Source organism: Saimiri boliviensis, chromosome 4, assembly GCF_048565385.1.
Source record: "Saimiri boliviensis isolate mSaiBol1 chromosome 4, mSaiBol1.pri, whole genome shotgun sequence".
Classification (NCBI taxonomy): Eukaryota; Metazoa; Chordata; class Mammalia; order Primates; family Cebidae; genus Saimiri; species Saimiri boliviensis.
Genome location: NC_133452.1, coordinates 57,070,722 through 57,091,895, shown reverse-complemented (window position 1 = coordinate 57,091,895; position 21,174 = coordinate 57,070,722). Strand labels below are relative to the sequence as shown.

General features: G+C 38.2%; 1 protein-coding gene across 1 annotated transcript; it reads left to right on the top strand.

Annotated features, from left to right (window-relative positions):
• The first annotated feature begins 17,958 nt into the window (after nucleotides 1–17,958).
• LOC120363306 (ret finger protein-like 4B) lies at nucleotides 17,959–19,836 on the top strand. The gene is made up of 2 exons (XM_039467910.2): nucleotides 17,959–18,016; nucleotides 18,784–19,836. The coding sequence occupies exon 2, from the start codon at nucleotides 18,890–18,892 to the stop codon at nucleotides 19,712–19,714; it is 825 nt and encodes a 274-aa protein (XP_039323844.2). The 5' UTR covers nucleotides 17,959–18,016; nucleotides 18,784–18,889; the 3' UTR covers nucleotides 19,715–19,836.
• The last annotated feature ends 1,338 nt before the right edge of the window (nucleotides 19,837–21,174 follow it).

Sequence of the window (21,174 nt, the reverse complement as noted above, 5' to 3'; positions counted from 1 at the left end):
CAGTACAATGAATGGCTGAATCCCCACCACCTTTTACAGGGTTTGCTTGATCATCCGTAGGAAATCAACGAATGTTAACATGTCAAATGGTGGGAACGCAGTCCAATTAGGTTCTCTCTCTGCACTAAGGCTACTTTTCTGCCCATTTCTTGGGGGAAACAGGCACTGTGTGAGGACAGATGTTCGGCACTTTTTACATGAAAGATAATTGAAAGTCTTGAGTACAGTGGCTTAGATGCCCCCAATATCACAGGAATGGGGCAGGGGGGTTGATCAAATGGCCCTATCCCCAAAGACGGGGAAGAGGAAGGGATGGTTTGCTACTTCACAAATTATGCATCTGTATTCTCCCAAACTGTGGCAAACTTGCATCCCTTCTCTAGTCCTCTGGTAGTTTTATTTTAATACAGATCTGCGGAAATGGGCCTTCTCCAAAAGCCTCATAGAACATCAGATTGGCCTGACAGCCGATGACCCTCTGAACTCAGAACGTGGATATCTTGATTTTGGTCTGTGTGCTCTGGTAGAGAATTCCAGGAAAACAGGGCAGGTCCACCTAGCTTTTCAAAACCAAACAGGTCATACATAAAATGGAATATTTGGAAGCCATTAATAACATTTTAAAATAATTCTTTAATTTATTAACATCCATTTTAACTATTTATTGAGCATTTAACAATTGCTTGGGATTTAGCTGGTCATTGAGGATAAAATGAACAATGCATAGTTGCTGCATTGAGAAGCAACCATTTAGCCAGATGGATAAATGGATAAATAACAGGCCCTAATTGTAGAACATGTATTCAAGGCTAGGTGTTTTGTCAACTTAGTTTAACTTCTCATAGTTCTGCTGCAAAGTGATAATTATTATCACCAATACACCAATGAAGAAATGGTTATAAAATTGATATAACTAATAGAGTTTAGATAACTTAACCAGTACTGCTCAGGCATTGGGAATCATGACTAAGTATTGGTCCTGGGACCACCAATGCACCTTACTTTCTTAGGGGCCCTCACTTTCCTCGGAGTCCAATGTCTCTTTGCTTTTAGAAGATTCCAGAAACTGTAGTGATGATCAGGGTTGTGACTTAGTTTTATTGATTTTGGGAGCAGGTTTAGGCATGTGTGTGGAATGGAGGTAATCAATAGTATGAAGACCTTGACAGAAAATGATCAATGGTGAAATTGTTTAGTTCCTGCGGACAGGACTAGCTAACTCAAAGCTAAAAGTCCAAGAGGTGGAAAAGTCTAAGGACAGGGTTAAACTTCTCAAATTTGAAAATCCTATAAAGTTTAAAATATTTGATTTTGTAAACTTTATCCTAAAATAGCATTCAATTCTGTCATAAATTAACTCAATTTGAAGTCAAGAATAAGTAAAGCAGACTTAAAAAAAAATAAAAGAACTTATCCTTCCAAAACAATTAGCTCTCAATTCAGAAGACATAAGGAAAGCGGATAAAAATACTTTAAACATTTTATTCACCTGAATTAGCAATAATAATTGAGGATAATGGCTCTTTTGTGGAGCCATAAAGGCAACTTTTTACTCAAACACACACATAAACACACACACTAACTTCTTAGAGACAGAGATGATGTTATCTAACTCAGTAAGATGTCATAATATTCTGCTAAGAATATAGACACTGTCCATGTAGCACAGTATTTTTAATTGTTTAAATTGAGTCTAACACACATTCAGAGAAGTGTAAACATTACGTTTTGTTTTTTTTTTCAAAATGAATGTACCCATGTAAATAGCCAGATCAAAAAACAACCAAGAGGTTGAAATAAATGAAATCAGTATTTGCTCTTTTGCATTTGGCTTCCTTCACTTGGGATTATGTTTATGAGATTTATGTACACCATTGTGTATAGTTATGTATATTCCTTCTGAATAGTTTCAATGGGGAGTCTAACTACATAGTATTTTATTATCTGAATGTACCACAGTTTATTTTTCATTCCTGATGGACATTTGGGTATTTTCCAGTTTTGGGCTATTATAAAAAGTGCTCCTATGAACATTCACTCTGTATCTTTTGCTGAACATATGTATACAGATCTTTTGTGTATATAGGGTCATAAGATAGGCATATGTTCAGCATTAGTAAATACTGCCAGATAGTTTTTCAACATGTTTGCATCAATATTCACTCCCACCATCGGTATATGAGAGTTAAGGTTGTCCTACAGTCTTGCCAACACTGGATGTTTCTTTCTTTGCATTTTGCTTTTAATTTGCATAGTCACAATGCCTAATCTCGTTGCGTACCTTAAGCGCTTAAGCATTTTTCTCCATTTTCCATCAAGTTATCTTTTTCTTATTAGTTTGCAGTTCTTGATATATTTTGGATGCAAATTCTATATTGGGTAAATATATTGCAAATATAGTGGGTTTTCTTTTCATTCTCAATAATGTCTTTTGATGAACAGAGTTCTGTTTTGGTGCAGTCCCATTTATAATCTTTTCTTTATGATAGTTCTGTTTGGAACTCTTTGTGTGCCATGAAAACATCCTCTAACATTTTTTTTCAAAAACTTTTATTGCTTTAATGTTTAAAATTATATTTGCAATCTACTTAGAATTGTTTATTTAATGGTTTGAGAATTTTGTTTTCCATATGGATATCCAATGAACTAAACCTGGTAGCACAACTAAGATAATATTTAATGCTTTTTAATTTGTGTAATTGTACTATTGTTACATGGAATAAATTGTATCCCATATTATTCTGTAAGTATTTAAGTGGTTAAATTTATGGAGTCTTTTTATCAAATACTATGAATATTTCTTTTTAACATGCTTTCACATGATCAGATCCTCTCAAATAAATGAAACCTTGGGTAATTTGGGCATTAGAAATGTTTTCTCAAATCCATTTTATATGTATATATATATATACACACATATATATAGATATATATATACACATATATATAGATAGATATAGATATATATTAGATTAGAGCTAGTGAATCCAGAAACCTTCAATATTTAAGCATATTGACTCAAATAAATTAACATTCATTATTTGCTATAACACTTTATAGAAATGTGCAGAAAACATATGAAGCAATTTGAAGAAAATGTTTATATTATATAAGAAAAACTAGACAAAGTTGTGCAGAAGAGTACTTTTTCTGGGGGATTTAATTAGAAAAGGAAGAGAGGGGGCAGTAACAAACAGTGCTAAACAGAAAACATTTGCATGAACTTGTGATTTTGAAAAATTCTTATTCAGCAACAAAAACATATTTTTCTACTCTGTGGACACTCTATCTACTTCACTATGAAGGGAGTGAAAAGGCAACCTGCAGGATGGAAGAGCATCCATCGCCAGTGCTCAGCTGGAATGAGATCACCTGCAGGCCTAGCACCCAGATCACGATTCTTTGCATGGCCTTTCACTAAAAGCAGAGCGGGCTCTCTAGAACAAAGCCATTATTAGCTCTTGAGTCAGGAAAAGCAAGACGGTCCCAGACTATCTTATGGTGGAGAGGCAAAGACGGCTTGAGAGATATCTGGAGTAAAACTGAAATGGTGTTCAAGGTGCCAATCCTCAGAGGAAGGCTTTGCTCAAATTGTAAGAATTCTCGACTACAGTTTTTAATCAATACCATAGTTACTCCACTCCTTGAACTCAGAAGACATTTTGTTCTTTAGAAGGCTTTATTTCTTTCTCCACTAGCTTAACTGAGATGTAGTTGAGAAGTTAAAAAAAATATACTCAGAGTGTGCAATGTGACGCTTTGATATACCTATACATTGTGTAATGATTTCCACAATTAAACTAACCAACATATTCATCACCACACATACTATTTTTTGGAGGTGTGTTTGTGGTTAGGATACTTAAGATCTACTCCTGGCTGGATGCAGTGGCTCATGCCTGTAATCCCAGCACTTTGGGAGGCTGAGCTGGGCAGATTGCAAGGTCAGGAGTTCAAGACCAGCCTGGCCAATATGTAAAACCCTGTCTCTACTAAAAATACAAAAAGTAGCTGGACGTGGTGGTGGGCACCTGTAGTCCCAGCTACTTGGGAGGCTGAAGCACGAGAATCACTTAAACCTGGGAGGCAGAGGTTGCAGTGAGCCAAGGTGGGGACACTGCATTCCAGCCTGGGCGACAGAGTAAGACTCCGTTTAAAAAAAAAAAATCTACTCCTTTAGCAAATTTCAAGTAAATAATACAATATTAAGCAGTCACCACACTAACCATTAGATTTGCAGAACTTATCCATCTATTATACCTGAAAGTTCAGACCTTTTGACCAACATTTTCCAACTTTCCCCATACAACACAGATGAACCTGGAGGACATTGTGCTAAGTGAAATAATCTAGACACATAAAGACTAATACTGTATAATTTCCTTTATATGTGGACCCTAAAAAGTCAAGCTCATAGAGAATAAAACGGTGGTTGCTAGAGGAGCTTCTGAAGGGAGGGATTCTTCTGCAGCGAGGCAGATCTTGCCTATTAGCAGAATGGGAATTTAATGTGTAATTCTAGCTTACCATCACGTAAGGCCTACCACAAACTTTATTTTGTTTAAATTTACTTACATATTTTATTTTATTTTTAGACATTCGGTGCCCAGGCTGGAGTGCAATGGCACAATCATAGCTCACTGCAGACTCCACACACTGGCCTCCAGCGATCCTCCTGCCTTAGCTTCTCAAGTAGCTGGGACTACAGGCATGAGGCACTATGTCCAGCCCTGTTTAATTTTCTAGTAGGAATTAGGCGCCACATCGAGATGACTTCTTTGATTATTTAGGAACAAGGCAGGGTCTCTGACTGGTGAATGAAGGGGAAATGCTCTGCAAGGTATTAATAGGCCAGTTTAGTGTACTTTCCTAAGAATGGAAACTACAAATGTCTCATTAAGAAATGTAAACTGTTGACATAGTTTTAATCCACAGCATTACTTAAATTGTTTAGTTAAAGATTATTTTGAGAAAACAATTAACTGTGGCAATTATAATTAAATTCCTTTGATGTATATATTGGAAAGATACATAAAGCATAGATTATAAAAGAAACAACAGCATTGGAAAGTTTCAAAATATATTTTTTTAAGAAAAGCTAAAATAAGAGTCAAATTAAATTTGTTTGGATTCAGATTTTGAGTATATTTTGGTTCACAATTTTCTGCTTTAAATAAATAGAGATGATTTTAAACTGATTAACATAATGGAGCCACCAAAATACTTTAAATTCTGTCACTAAACTGGGATTTAATCTGTGTTTCCCTAAGTAAGATAAAGCCATACAACTTTTGATAATGAGACTGGTACTTCTTGGAGGAGTAAATAAGCCAAGGAGAAGTAATTCCCACCTATGCTCTAAGAGTCTTAGCATGTGGCATACTGAGGAGAGATCAGGTCTGACGGACAGGAGAGAGTGGGAGATGAGAACTCTACTGAGTCTTGGTCACCAGGAGCAATGCTGTCTTTAATCTACTACCTGAATTGGCTGTGTAATTTCTGGTATCCAGTGCAAAATGAAAATGTTGGTCCCCTTATATGTAAAAGAAGAAAAAAATGCCTTTGAGATTCTAAAATATTAGGTTTTTCCTGTATTCCATGGACTCTCTCTTATCTTCTCATGGTGGTTTTCATTATTTAATGTCCTAAATAAAATAAATTATTACCATAAATTTTACCAGACATCTTTATAGGGTACAATTGCCCATTTTAAATGCAAATACAAAAGCGTTTAATTTGTATGCAGAATCACTTAAATTATGTAATTTGTATTTTGTACATGTATATGGATTTTCTTCTCAGAACAGTGGAAAACCTGCTTAAAAAAAACCCAAATGTTTTTATTTTACTTCTTGATATGTGCACAATATTGGTTGCCCTGTCTTTTTCTTTCTTTTCCTTTCCTTCTATGTCATCACTTTCAGTATAAGTCCTTGATTAATACAGGAAAGTGGTACAAGTAAGAAAGAATATGATAGTTTCTTATGTTATGTTCTAGAACATCATTGCCTCCTTTCTGAGTTCTGGGTTGAATTGAAAATGTAGCTATCAATGCCCCGTTTACTCAGTTGTAGATATAACACATTCATCCTGCACTTACAGTGTTGCTGGACTTCCACGCATTGCTGGTCCACTGAAACTTTACACTCATGTGGCTCTTTTTTTCTGGGTACAATTTTTTTATTGCATTTTAGGTTTTGGGGTACATGTGAAGAACATGCAAGATTGTTGCATAGGTATACACATGGCAGCGAGATTTGCCGCCTTCCTCCCCTTCACCTATATCTGGCATTTCTCCCCATGCTCTCTCTCCCCACCTCCCCACCCCATGCTCTTGAATGCTATATGAAAATAGGGCAGCAGGCATGCCCTAAATGCAGACTGTGTGTAGCTCCTCTCCTCATGCTTCATTGTCTTATCAGATTTCACTTACAAAAAGTTCAAAGATAGTATCATTAAGAATCCAAAGATGGTGACAGAACATGAAACCAAGTGCAGGGTTCTTCTGCATGTGGCTTCCTGTACAATTGTACTGGTTATAAAACCATGGAACCAGTCTTGCTGCAACAGTCAATTTGTTCAGATAGCACCTCAAGATTTACACTATTTTTCCTTAGAGTAGCAGGCCTTCCAGGGCATGAAGCTCAGTTAAGGGGAGACCCAAGAGGAAACACTCATACTGCATTTAGCACTTGCTCTTTCACCCCAGTGGTCAATTCCTACACTACACAAATGATCTGCCCAGACCACAGTCCAGACTGTGCAATCAGTTGTCGCAATGTCTGGAAGTGGGTGGGACATGTTAAAGATTCCCACGAGATTCCAAAGTGCAGATAAGGTTAAGAACCAGTACTTCACTGCTACTCCCTCTTGTTATGGAAAATATGACCCCTAGACCAGTAACATCCCCATTAATCACCTGGCAGCTTGCCAGGAACACAGAACCTCAGGCCCCGCATCTACCGTGTAAGGTCAGAATCTGCATTTTCATCTGCAATTAAACTTTGAGAAGCATGACTGCAGCTGGATGAGCTACTTCTAACACCTAAAAGCTGACTACTTAAGTTCTTCTATAAACATCAGTTATTAGTCCTGGTTGTACATTGAAATGATCTATTTTATCCTAGCACCTAGGTAAATGAATACATTACATTTATTTTTATGTTTAATAATTGTTTATCAGAATCGTGCTGTTGAATTATTTTAACCAATTGTGCTTTACTAATAACAAATATTAAGATTTATTCTAATGCTTAGAAACTTATAATCATAAAATTAAAATATGTTTTCATGTTTTAACCTACATCTGAAATTTGGCTACAGAGAAATATAATGTGTGACCAAAATCCTATAAATATATTAAAGCATAAAATATATTATGGTAGTAAAAAGTATATGAGGAAATAGCTTGGAGATATGAGATAAAGGAGAAAATGAATGTAAAAATTTTGACTGTTGAAGATGGACATCTTCATGTATTTTTTTAAGTGGTTAATGGTAGATATCAAATCCTCATGGTTTTTTCAGTTCATTAGATACATGTCAATGAGTAATATAACAGTTTTATTTTAAGATATCAAAATGTTAATACTTGAAATATGCCAACAATTAAATTACTTCTAAGTGTTTAAATTTATGATAGAAATATAAGACAACAATGTCTTATTTCAGTGTCAATATTTATAATATATCAGGGATTATGTCACTTGCAACAATTATAATTTCTGATGAAACATATTAAATGCCAGTATGTGAGAGGTACATAATTTTTCAAAGTTCTACAGATGTGAAGTAATTTAAAGACCACTGAGATACATGGCAGGACCTAAGAATCTCATGGGCATCTTTGCATTTCTCAGTCCTGCAGTCTCCCTGGGGTCTGCTTAACAGCACAGATTCATTTTCTATTATCCTACACATCACTCTGCGAGGAACATGAAGGACAGTTCTTCTGCTGAGTCTTCTGGGTAGCCTACACTTTTCCTTTTCATGGTGAGGCTGCTTAAACCCGGGCATGGCCTGAGTTACTGAACAATCACAGACTTACTTGTTATTATATTCCTTGTTTGGCAGTGTAGCTTAATAGTCTAGTGAGTTCCTTGTCAACTGGATTTTGGGATATTCAGTTATCTAACAATCAAGTTCAGCCAAGACTTTGCATCCATATTCTGCACTTAAGAGTTTCCCTTTCTTAATACTAAGCTTGTGGGCTGTGCCATTAACAAAATAGGGAAAGAAAACCACAGGCTGGAGTGTGGAGAATGATTCAACTCAGAGTCCTAGTTGAATGCAACTCACAAATTTAACTTTTGTCTTTATTGAGTTACTTATTCATCAAAGTAATGTCAGCACATAGTTTTCAAATCAAAGAATTACCAAAAAGCTCATATTAAGAAGACTTTTCCCTCCCTATCTCTCTCCATCTTTAATTCCACTTCTAGAGGTAACTACTTTCCACTCAGCCTTCTCTTCTGGGATTCACATTTATATATTTACACAAAGTACTTATGCTGCTCCGTCTTGAATTTTTTTAGTTGATTTAGACTTTATTTACAACAATTTTTATGGCAGCTGAGGCATTGACTCTTACAAGATATCCTTTTTATCTTCTTCTGCCAACCAATACAATCACAACTCAAATTTTCGTTAATATTTTTGTTGCATCATCGCGAATATACTGAATACACAAGCTTGTTCACTGATGAGTCAGAATGCTAGGTTAAAAATAATTTTCACTTGGAAGCTGAACAGTACTCCTGCTCTGTCCTCTAGCACTCAGTGTTGTGCATAAAAAGTGGTGCTATGATCATCCTGATACTGAAACCTGGCAGAGATACAATACAAAAAGAAAACTTCAGGCCAGTATCCCTGATGAACATCGATGAAAAAATCTGCAATAAAACACTAGCAAACTGAACCCAACAGCACATCAAAAAGCTTATCCACCATGTTCAAGTAGGCTTCATCTCTGGGATGCGAGGCTGGTTCAACATACACAAATCAGTAAACGTAATTCATCACATAAACAGAACTAAAGGCAGAAACCAGATGATTGTCTCAATAGACACAGAAAAGGCCTTCAATAAAATCCAACATTGCTTCATGTTAAAAGTGCTCCATAAACCAGGTATTGAAGAAATATACATCAAAATAATAAGAGCCATTTATGACAAACCCACAGCCAGTATCATACTAAATGGGCAAAAGCTGGAGGCATTCTCCTTGAAAACTGGCATAAGACAGGGATGCCATCTCTCATCACTCTTATTAAGCACAGTGTTGGAAGTTTTGGCCAGGGCAACCAGGCAAGAGAAAAGAACACAGGGTATTCAAATAGGAAGAGAGGAAGTCAAATTGTCTTTGTTTGCAGATGACATAATCCTATATCTAGAAAACCCCATTGTTTTAGTCCAAAAGCTTCTTAAGTTCATAAATTACTTTAGCAAGGCCTCAGGATACGAAATCAATGTGCAAAAATTATAAGCATTTCTATACACCAACAATAGACAAGCAGAGAGCCAAATCATAAATGAAGTCCCATTCACAATTGCCACAAAGAGAATAAAATACCCAGAAATACAGCTAACAAAGGAAGTGAAGGAGCTCTTCAAGGAGAATTACAAACCATGGCTCAAGGAAATCAGAGAGGACACAAACAGATGGAAAAACATTCAATGCTTATGAATAGGAAGAATCAATATCATGAAAATTGCCACAGCCTCCTCAGTAGTCAGGACTAAAGGCGTGCACCACCATACCTGGCTAATTTTTGTATTTTTAGTAGATTTGGGGTTTGACCATGCTGGCCAGGCTGATCTTGAACTCCTGACCTCAGGCAGTCAGCCCACCTTGGCCTCCCAAAGTGATTGGATTATAGGCATGAGCCACCATGCCTGGCCAATTGCATTTTCTCCTAATACCTGTTCTGACCGTTTCAAGCTTGTGTGAAGCACTCTTTCATCTGCTCTATAGCATGATGTGCTTCCTCTACCATAACATTTACAGAACATGTTGCATTTGCCAGTTTACTGATCTCTAACCCTCACTAGTCTGCAAGTTCAGGAACTATATTTAGCTTGCTTATCTATTTTATAACTATTACTTAGGAAATTTCCTCAAATATTGTAGGGGCATGGGATACAGGGGTATAGTAGCATATTATTTGTGGTAAGAATACATGAAAGAAACTCATTGCAAACTATCAATGCATGATATTTGTTGGACACTTCCTGTAGGACAGTCATGGTGATGGGTAATTGGAATTGTGTTAGGGTGGGAGGAAAGCTTGCTTAGGGAAGTAAAGCTATAGCAATTGTCTTTAATCCATTCATGTAGGATAGGTTCATTAACACTGCTTTGAAAGGTCTTTGATGATTTTAAGAAATAAACATTACCTGTATGAGGGTTCTGGAAAGAGAATGTCTAAAAACAAGTCAAAATACATTCTTCTTTGTTATATATGTGTAGATGTGATTAAAAAGTATATGTGTAACAAGCATTCCATTGCAACATATTATAGCAGTCTCATCTATTTCATAACACTATTTCCCTTCTATATGTTGGTCTTACCTCCCTTTATCATGCTATAACTTAAAGGGCATTGGCTGTGTCATGCCATGATTTTTTCTGGAGGGGATCCTACTACTTAACAGAGTACCTCAACGACAGTAGACACTCAGTAGATGTTCATGTGCAAAGCTTGGGTGTTGCTAGCTTGCCTGGTAATTTCTGAAGAAGGATATTTATTTTGATTCATTTTTTTTGCCTAGCATCCTGACAACGAGCAGCATGCTACTAAGATGAAGTGTTGTGTTTAGATGATAGTTAACTAAAAGATTTCACTGCATAATTGAACGATTTGACTCTCTCAACTGAGTTCACAGGACTGTGATGACTCTGCTAATTAGTTACTATCTTTTCTTGTTTTGCAATAATACCATGCTAGGCAACTTACTAATACAATTAAAAAAAAAAAAAAAACCGAAGGGCTTTTCAGGCAGAGAAGTACTGACAAGGACATTTAAAAGTATAGCAAAAGATTGGGTACAGTGGCTCATTGTGCTGTAATCCCAGCACTTTGGGAGGCTGAGGCAGGCAGATTGCTTAAAGCCAAGAGTTTGAGACCAAACTGGCCAACATGGTGAAACCCTGTCTCTACCAAAAATACAAAAATTAGCTGAGTGTGGTGGCACACGCCTGTAGTCCCAGCTACTCAGGAGGCTAAGGCACGAGAACCACTTGAACCTGAGAGGCAGAGGTGGCAGTGAGACAAGATTGCATTACTGCGCTCCAGCCTATATGACAGAGAGAGACTCTGCCTCAAAATATAAACTAAAATAAAGCAAAAAGCATTTCATATCTAATGAATCATACTTGTATCTTCAGTTAGGATGCAAACTATCAGTAAAACACAAGATAGGAACCAGGCATGGTGGCTCATGCCTATAAATCTAGTACCTTGGGGGGCTGAGGTGAGATGATTATTTGAGCCTAGGAGTGTGAAACCAGCCTGGGTAACATAATAAGACTACATTTCTATAGAAAATAAAGAAAAACTAGCTGGATGTGGTGGCACATAAATGTGGTCCCAGCTATGCAGGTGGCTGAGGTAGGGGATCTCTTGAGCTCGGGAGATCAAGGCTAAAGAGAGCTGAGATTGTACCACTGCACTCCAGCCTGGGCAACAAAGAGAGACCCTGTCTCAAATAAAAAAAAGATATGGCAGAAAATGAAGATAGGATTTGGGATTCTGGATTGCCAGATTCATGGATGAAGTCTGATGAGTTGCTGTGACTGTTAAAATAGCATAGATCCATTGTTCCAAGAAGGAAAAAGAATTATGTTAGCACCTGTGTTAATTAAACTTTGATTGGATTAAGCACACAAAATAGAAAAATTATAAAATACACTGATTTAAACAAGATAGAAGTTTTATTTCTGTCTCATGCGAAGTATGGCCAGAGGTAGACAATCCAGACAGGTGTTAGTAACACATCAAGTTCACATGGCTTGGGGGTGGCACAAGACTTAAATTCATTATCCAAGAGATTGAGATGATAATAACACCTACCTCATAGAGCTAAGAGGATTTAATGATGAAAAACATATGAATAAACACCTGACATATGTAAAATGTTCAATAGGTGTTATGTATTAATGTGAGGGAGTGGCAGATTACTCAAGTGACGAATAAATAGTAACTAACATTCTGAAAACTTACATGGAGGAAGGATGAAGGATCTATGAGAGGACATCGTGGAGGTTTCTCACCTAGTTTGGAGGCTCTGAGAACAGTCTTCTGAGAAACTCATGCCCCAGCTATATCTGAAAGGTGAGTAGGTGTTAGTTGGGAGGCCGGCTGTGAATGGTTCCAAACAGAGAGAACCCACTTGTCCTGGATTAGGAGGGGACACTGTAAAGAAGGGAAAGAAGGCTTTGTGTCTGGATTTCAGAAGATGAGGTTGAGGAGGAGCAGGGCCAGGGCCAGGAGGAAATGGTTGGGTTTTGGGTCCTTATCTTGAGAGCAATGGGAAGCCACCAATGAGCATCAATCAGATGGAGGAGGAAGTTACCACGAGGCTGGATCTCTGCTTGTATCCAGAGCTCCTGACTCCCAGGGGCTGATGTTCCCAGGTGGGACTGACTGTAGACAGCTTGCCTTGATGTACCTGACTGTAGACAACTTGCCTTGATGTACCTTGCGTCCCAGAGTAGGGATGAGGCTCAAGCCATTTTGGGAGATTCATAGTGTGCATTTGATAACACATGGAATGCTGGAGAATTGGGTGAAAGGGAGCTTATTTTGATCCACAGTTCCTCGTTCACCCAAAAACATTTTGATGGCCATAGACTAGAGGAGAGAGTGTACAAATAATCTGAAAACACTTATATTTGGCTCTAGAAACCACAAATGTAAACAGCTCAAGTGGCATGGTCACCTGTGCGTCCGTATTCTTGCACTTCTGAAATTCCCTTGGATTTACACTGTCTCCCTCTGGCTCCTGCTTGGGGTCTGGGACCTACCAGTGAAAGAAGAGTGGGCCCACTTGGAGTAACTGAGCATTACTCATTTATTTGACAGTGGGTTATGGTCGTTGAAACTTACATACGGACTCAGGTGAGAGCAAATTATTCTTGCAGATAATATGCTGTGGATGAGGAAATCTGTCGTCGGTGCTTAAACAGCTATGAGCACATCATGTGCATAAAACGCATGAACATTATTCAGTTTTTTCTCAATATATTTGACAAAAATATTTAGAGAAACAAAAATAAAGAAGGAGTTCATTAACAAAACTACAGTAGGAACTACATGTTTTCATATATGTAATTATGGAATCTAATCATCTCTGGTTTTTACTGTAGTCTGTCCTCTGAAACAAGTGTGGAAGTGGAGCATTCCATATATCCTAATGGCCAAAAATATTCTCTTCATGAAACTCTCCAGATCTGCAAAACACAGCTCCTTTTGAAGAGAAGAGCCAGGGAACTCCATTAGCAGGCTTTGGTGGCATTAATAATTTAGAGAGGCGCCCTCCATCTTCTCTGAGATAGAAGGGCCCCTTTAATGTATAACCAGGCAGTAGAGAAGAGAGGACACAGGTTGGAGAGAAAAGGAGGTTGCAAAACCGTCTCACACCAGGGGATGGAAGCTAATTGTGAAAAGCTGCCCCACTACAGTTGCTGCCTTTTGAAAAGTGCAAACTGAGTTTTGCGCAAACATATCATTCCCTGCTAGGTATCTTAGATTCCTGACAGGTCTGATTATTTCCTCCTCCCCACTAGTGGCTGCATCTTATCTAGTTAGCGTGTGTGAAAGTCGATTTCTTTTTTAATCAGGAAGCTATGGAAACAAACTTAGTTTGTGGTTTAATCTTAACTTCTGGAAGCATTAGTGATAATTAAAAATTATTCTAAAAATTAAAAAAATTTCATGCACATTTTTGATACATTGTCATGAGAGTATTAAGATATCACAGCTAAGTGGCTTCCAATATTTCTAGCACTTGAAGATTTTAAAAAATGATGCTTCTCTCTGAATTCAGTATTCCTGTAGTAATGGAGAATCTGGGAATCAAAGTGTGTGTTTCTGGGAAAAAAAATATTTCTCCTGGCAGACAGAAGCTTAGCAGCATGAAGTCAGTGTGTGTTCAAGCCACAGTCAGAGCTGGCTGAAAAATGTAAACATCAATAAGAAATGATGCCTGTTGTTATTATCAAACATCTGTTGAGGGCCTATTAGGTGTTATTCAGTGATAGAGAACAGCCTGATTTGTATTCATCACTGCAATTAAATAAATTAAATAAAAAAGTGAAAAAAAACCTCATCATTATTGGAAAGAGGAAAAAAAAATGTTCCATGTTTAACCATATCATATGTATTGGTTTTGAGATGTCAGGAGCCAAACAAAAAGATGGCTGGATGCACCATTAGAGTGTTTGGTTACCAAGAAACTAAGATTTGCTGCTGTCACTTAGAGTCATACAATTTATAGTAGAACAATGATCATTGAATAGATTAGCGAAGTCCTGGAGGTCCCTGAGACCCTTTTAGAGAATCTGCAGAATCCTCCCTTTTCCAATTAAATATCTGTAAGAAGACATTTTTTTCCCACATATTTAAATCAAAGCAACATAGCACAACAGGTTCAGGAAAAGCAGATGTAAGGATCCAGATGTCTTTTATTTAGCAAAAATTGCAGAGGTTTGCAAACATTCAAAACAATAGAACTGTTCTAAATAATTGTTTTTGTTTTAGAAAATAGTTACTTGTTTAAATAAAACTATATTATTTATGTTAACATATAATTGTTTTATTTTACTTAATTAAATAGAACTTTAAAAAACGTCTGTTTGTATTTCTAATATTGTGAAAAAATACAATTCATGTGAAAAAAAAGCTTTTTTTTTTTTTTTTTGAGACAGTTTCGCTCTTGTTACCCAGGCTGGGGTGCAATGGCACGATCTCGGCTCACTGCAACCTCCGCCTCCTGGGTTCAGGCAATTCTCCTGCCTCAGCCTCCTGAGTAGCTGGGATTACAGGCACGTGCCACCATGCCCAGCTAATTTTTTGTATTTTTAGTAGAGACGGGGTTTCACCATGTTGACCAGGATGGTCTCGATCTCCTGACCTCATGATCCACCCGCCTCAGCCTCCCAAAGTACTGGGATTACAGGCCTGAGCCACCGCGCCCGGCAAAAAAGCTTTTTGGAGTTCTCATTTATGTAGAAGAGTGAAAGGATATCGCCTGTAAGAATGATTTTTTTTTTTTTTGAATCGAAGTCCTGCTCTGTCCCCCAGGCTGGAGCCAGTGGCATATCTTGGCTCACTGCAACCTCCACCTCCCAGGTTCAAGTAATTCTCCTGACTCAGCCTCCCGAGTAGCTGAGACTACAGACATGCACCACCATTCCTGGCTAATTTTTGTATTTTTAGTAAAGACGGGGTTTTTACCATATTGGCCAGGCTGGTCTCGAACTCCTGACCTCATGATCCGCCCACCTCAGTCTCCCAAAGTGCTGGGATTACAGGCGTGAGCCACTGAGCCCTGCCTTTGAATTATTTGTATAAAAAAAGAGAAAAGATAACAAATGATATCAAGGACTTAAGAAAAGAGGACCGGGGCGGGGCGCGGTGGCTCAAGCCTGTAATCCCATCACTTTGGGAGGCCCAGGCGGGTGGATCATGAGGTCAAGAGATCAAGACCATCCTGGTCAACATGGTGAAACCCTGTCTCTACTAAAAATACAAAACATTAGCTGGGCATGGTGGCACGTGCCTGTAATCCCAGCTACTCAGGAGGCTGAGGCAGGAGAATTGCCTGAACCCAGGAGGCGGAGGTTGTGGTGAGCCGAGATCGCGCCATTGCACTCCAGCCTGGGTAACAAGAGTGAAACTCCATCTCAAAAAAAATAAAAATAAAAATAAAAATTAAAAAAAATAAAAGAGGACCCTTGTACACCATTGGTGGGAATGTAAATTAGCATAGCTATTATGAAAACTAGTATAGGGGCTTTTCAAAAAGCTAAAAATAGAGCTATTATATGATCTAGCAATTCCACTTCTGGATATACATCCAAAGGAAAGACAATCAGTACACTGAAGAGATATCGGCTCTCCTGTGTTCATCATAGCATTATTCAAAATAGCCAAGACATAGAATCAACATATATTCATCAACTGATGAACGCATAAAAAATCAAGATATTCCTCAGTGGATGTACACAAAAAGAAAACATGGTACATGTACTAGATGGAATACTTATTGAGTCTTAAGAAATTGTATCATTTTCAACAGCATGGAACCTGGAGGACATTATGTTTAGTGAAATAAGTTGGCACCAAAAGACAAAGACTGCATGATTTCATCTATACGTGGAATGGGAAAAGAGAAAAAAGAAAAAAAATGAACTCATGGAAGCATGGTGTAGAATGGTGGTTACGGAGACTGGGATAGAAAGATGATTGAAATGGGGAGCTGTTGGTTAAAAGGTAGAAAATTTTCAGGTAGACAGAAGAAATGCTCTTTGGAGATCTATTGTACATCATGGGCTATAATTAATAATAATATATAGCATACTTAAACATTACTAAGAGAATAGAATTTGAATATTCTCCTGTCAAAATGGTAAGTATGTGAAGTGACAGATCTGTTAATTGGCTAGATTTCATCATTTCACAGTGTATACACACATTAGACAATTAAAAAATAAATGGCAAATCTGGGTAAGGAATGTATCTCTTTGTACTATTTGTACGAATTTTCTGTCTGAAATCATTTCAAAATAAAATGGAATAAAAAATAAATTAATATTTTTGGATCATTAAAAAAGAGAGTATAAGGATTCTTGAGATTAAAATAAAAATAAAATGGAAGAAAGGATATCTTTGCTGAATAATTTTTAAAAAGAGTTTAAAGGGTCTTGAGATTAAAGTTTTAAAAGTCTGAGCTCCTGACCTTAGGTGATCTGCCCGCCTCGGCCTCCTGTAATCTCAACTACTTGGGAGGCTGAGGCAGGAGAATTGCTTGAACCCAGGAGGTGGAGATTGCAGTGAGCCGAGGTCGTGCCACGGCACTCCAGCCTGGGTGATACAGCAAGACTGCATCTCGGGGGAAAATGAAAAAATGTTTGAGACCTGGTCCTGCTCCATTCACAGAAATGGAGATAGCGCCAGGTAAAAATGAAGTAAAAGTTGTATGTTCAGTCTTGCAAAACAACAGGAAGCCTGAGAAAGGAGAAGTTATTCAGAATGCGGTGTATCTTGGGAAGAGGTTTATTCCAGCGTTCCTCTCTGCAACAGGACTTAATTCACTCTCCAAATCCGTTTTTAGACGTTCGTGTCTTAGCTCTCCTCTGTTATGACTTTAACTGCTCCTTCGGCTCTGGGTATAGACACCATAAAATTTATTGTTTACCCAATAACACTTCTGAGAACAAAAGATGGTATTATTAAAAATTACAGGACAATAGCCTTGCCTGGCTGCCATCTTTCTTATCCTGTCAAGTAAGTACCCCCAAGAGTGGAATTGTTGAGTCAAAGGACATGAAAGCTGTTGTAGATGCTGCCCATTCATGATTAAATTAGAAATAGGAACACCAGTGATTATATTAGCCACGAGGTGATCAGGTTTCAACAGTGCATTTTTGTGTTTGATCTCCAACACATTTTGCGTTTTCAAGTTGAGTTCTGAAATTAGAGACAAGACCAGATGGCAGTAGATTCACTCTAATTCAGAGAGCTATTAAGAAAGTTTGATTTTTTTCTTTTTTTGCTATAAAATTTTAATTGTACTTTAATGTCATCATCATAAACGGAAGCGTGGGTTGATGAGTTTACTCAGAATAGGGTGTTACAACCTTTAGGGCGGAGCCTCTGACTCTGATTGGTTGGAGAATGTTTTCCAGGCAGTATAAATAGTCCTGCTTCTCTGTGCTGCAACTCAGAAAGGAGCAGATGTCTGTATTGGCTGCAGGCTTCCGATCTTCAAGACTTCCTGGCAGTCTCCAAGTCAAGGTAACTTGTGCCTTCTGTTTAAGCTGTTTCCAATGTCCTATTCTGCCTTTGGCTACAAACTGTTTCTTTTCCCTAATGCCTTTAACTATTGTATTTTAGAGGAAGAAGAGCTGGTTTTGTCCTGTGTCCTGGGACTTTCTTCACCTTCAAGTCTAACACTGCATTTTACATTTTTATGTATGAACCTTAGGTCACTCTTTGCATGAACTTGTATTACCATGATTCTCCAGCAATTTAGTGTCACTTTTATATATAAACTACAGAACTGTTATTTAATTTTTGTTATTCATTAATTTTTTTCTTTTTTTTTAAATATATATTTTATTGCATTTTAAGTTTTGGGGTACATGTGAAGAACATGCAAGATTGTTGCATAGGTACACACATGGCAATGTGGTTTGCTGCCTTCCTCCCCTTCACCTATATCTGGCATTTCTCCCCATGTTGTCTCTCCCCAACTCCCCACCCCCTGCTCTCTCTCCCCTAGTTCCCCACTTCAGACCCCAGTGTGTGATGCTCCCCTCCCTGTGTCCATGTGTGCTTATTGTTCAACACACGCCTATGAGTGAGAACATGTGGTGTTTGATTTTCTCTTCTTGTGTCAGTTTGCTGAGAATGATGGTTTTCAGGTTCACCCATGTCCCTACAAAGGACACAAACTCATTGTTTTTTATGGCTGCATAGTTAATTTATTAAATAATATAATTTATTTATTATTTATGCCTATAACTTATTTATTAATTTATATTATTTGATTTTGAATTTAGGCTATTGAAGAGTGGATTGTATACTGAGGGCTCCCAAGTGCTTCCAGAAGCCAATAAAAGATCATTCCAGTTTACTTCACGGCTAAGGAGTTAGCCCTCAAGGACCATGGCCCAAAAACTGCAAGCAGAGTTGACCTGTCCAATTTGTCTGGATTTTTTCTGTGCTCCCATTTCTCTCTCTTGTGCACACATTTTCTGCTTTCACTGCCTTCAGAATTGGATGCTAGAAACCCATGATTTGAAAGTGATGTGCCCCTTGTGTCGAGTAATAGTGAAGGCACCTTCTTTGGAAGAATGGAACGTGAGAGCCATATCACTTATCACCAAGCAGCATGATTCCGTATTTGAGAAAACTCTGCACGTGAGGAAGGAGCTCCAGCATTACTGGGAGGATGTGACCCTGGATGCAGCCACTGCCAGCTCCCACCTTGTCTTCTCCAATGATCTGAGAAGTGCTCAGTGTGGGACGATCCACCACGACCTGACAAAAGATTCCAGGCTGACCTGTGTCCTGGGTACTCCCTGCTTCCTCTCCGGCCAACATTACTGGGAAGTTAAAGTGGGAGATGTGAAGTCGTGGTCCCTTGGCATCTGCAAGGAGTTGGCTGACAGAAAGAGCAGTGATTTATCCCCTGAGCATGGCTTCTGGATTATTAGCAAGGAGGCAGGAGCAATCCATGCTAATGCCAACCTGGAGAGAATTCCTGTAAGCCCTGGCCTTCACTGTGTGGGAATTTTCCTGGATGTTGACTTGGAAGAAATCCAGTTTTTTGATGTGGAAAATAATGCCCACGTCTATACGTATGACTCTGTCTCCTCTTCGGAGCCTTTGCGTCCATTCTTCTATCTTGAGCTGCCGAGAGAAGGGGCGAGTGGCGCTGTCTTGACCATCTGTCCCCTGAGAAAATCAGCCCGTCCTAGAAGCTTGTGAAGAGGTGAACCTGAGTAGTCCAGGCAATCCTAAACAAAAAGAACAAAGCTGGAGACATCACAATACCCAACTTCATGCTACACTACAAGGCTACAGTAGTACACTTTGTATCCGTACCAAAACAGCATGGTACCGGTACAAAAACAGACACATAGACCAACGGAACAGATGAGAGAACCCAGAAACAAGACCACACAGCCACAACTGTTTCATCTTTGACAAACCTGACAAAATCAAGCAGCGGAGAAAGCAGCCTGGGAGAACGGTGAACTGGAATGAGCCTGCACCACCGAAGGCTACAAGGATCCCTGAGGGCTACATACAGAGCCACTCTGACAGCCCTGGGATGCTTACCTCCATCTGCATTAATGCGATAAAGAAACCTCATAAGGCTGCTTTACCTGTATAACAAACCTGTGCATGTACCCTTGAACTTAATTAAAAGTTAAAAAAAGTATCCTGTATCTCAGCGAAAATAAATGCTAAATATTTGAGATGATGAATATATTAGCCTGATTTGATCATTCCGCAGTGCATACATGTACCAGAACATCACACAGTACCCTACAAATATATACATTTATTATTTGTCAGTTAAAAACAAAACTTAAAAAAGGAATAAGCCTTTCCATTTTAAGCCACTGTTATATTTTTTGTATTCTGCTTACCTTTGAACTTATTCCTAACTCCTGTTATATTGTACCAAGATTCCCGAAGGCCTGTTGGGCACCCTTAAAAATGCTTTTTATTTTGCTTTGTCCTCAGCTCTGGCCATTAGAACTTTGGTGAGTGTCTTCCAAGTGTCTACAGTTTTTCCTTGGCTTCCTTCTCCTTCCTTTCTATGACCAGCTTCAGTAAACGAAAGAGTAGAAATAAAATGTGCCTCTGTTGTATTTTTTTAATGGAAAATTTTTAACATACAAAAACAGAGACTAATGTAATGAATTCACATGTACCTATCAGCTTCAATAATAGCAACAATAGCCAGCTCCCTGCCCCCAGATTATTTAAGATCAAATCTTACACATCATATCACTTCATTCAGAAATTCTTGTGACTATCTTTAAATGAAATGTATTTAGGAAAATGTAATTATGATGCCATTATCATACATAAAAATGAATAACTCGTTAATATAATCAAGTATCCAATCAACTTTCACAATCTTGTCTAATTCAGCTGTGAGGGTTTTAATTTAAGCAGTTCCAGCTTTTCTGAATTGGTCTGAGGAGCGTTTGCTTACATTTGACTCTCTGTGTTTTCTGCATTAAGATTTCCAACCTCAAAATAGGCAGGCCCTTTTTCTTCCAGTTTTCTTTTCAGTACGCAAGAAACCAACTGGGGCTCGCCTCACTTCCTCCTCATCCCCGTCATTAAACCACCCTAACATCTGCCTGGGGCTCCTGGGCATCCCTGCCACAGTCACCCAGGTATAGTTTGCTTTAAGGGCACCAATGATC

Coding starts and splice junctions, on each gene's coding strand:
- LOC120363306 (XM_039467910.2), top strand. CDS start 18,890: ATGGCCCAAAAACTGCAAGCAGAGTTGACCTGTCCAATTTGTCTGGAT.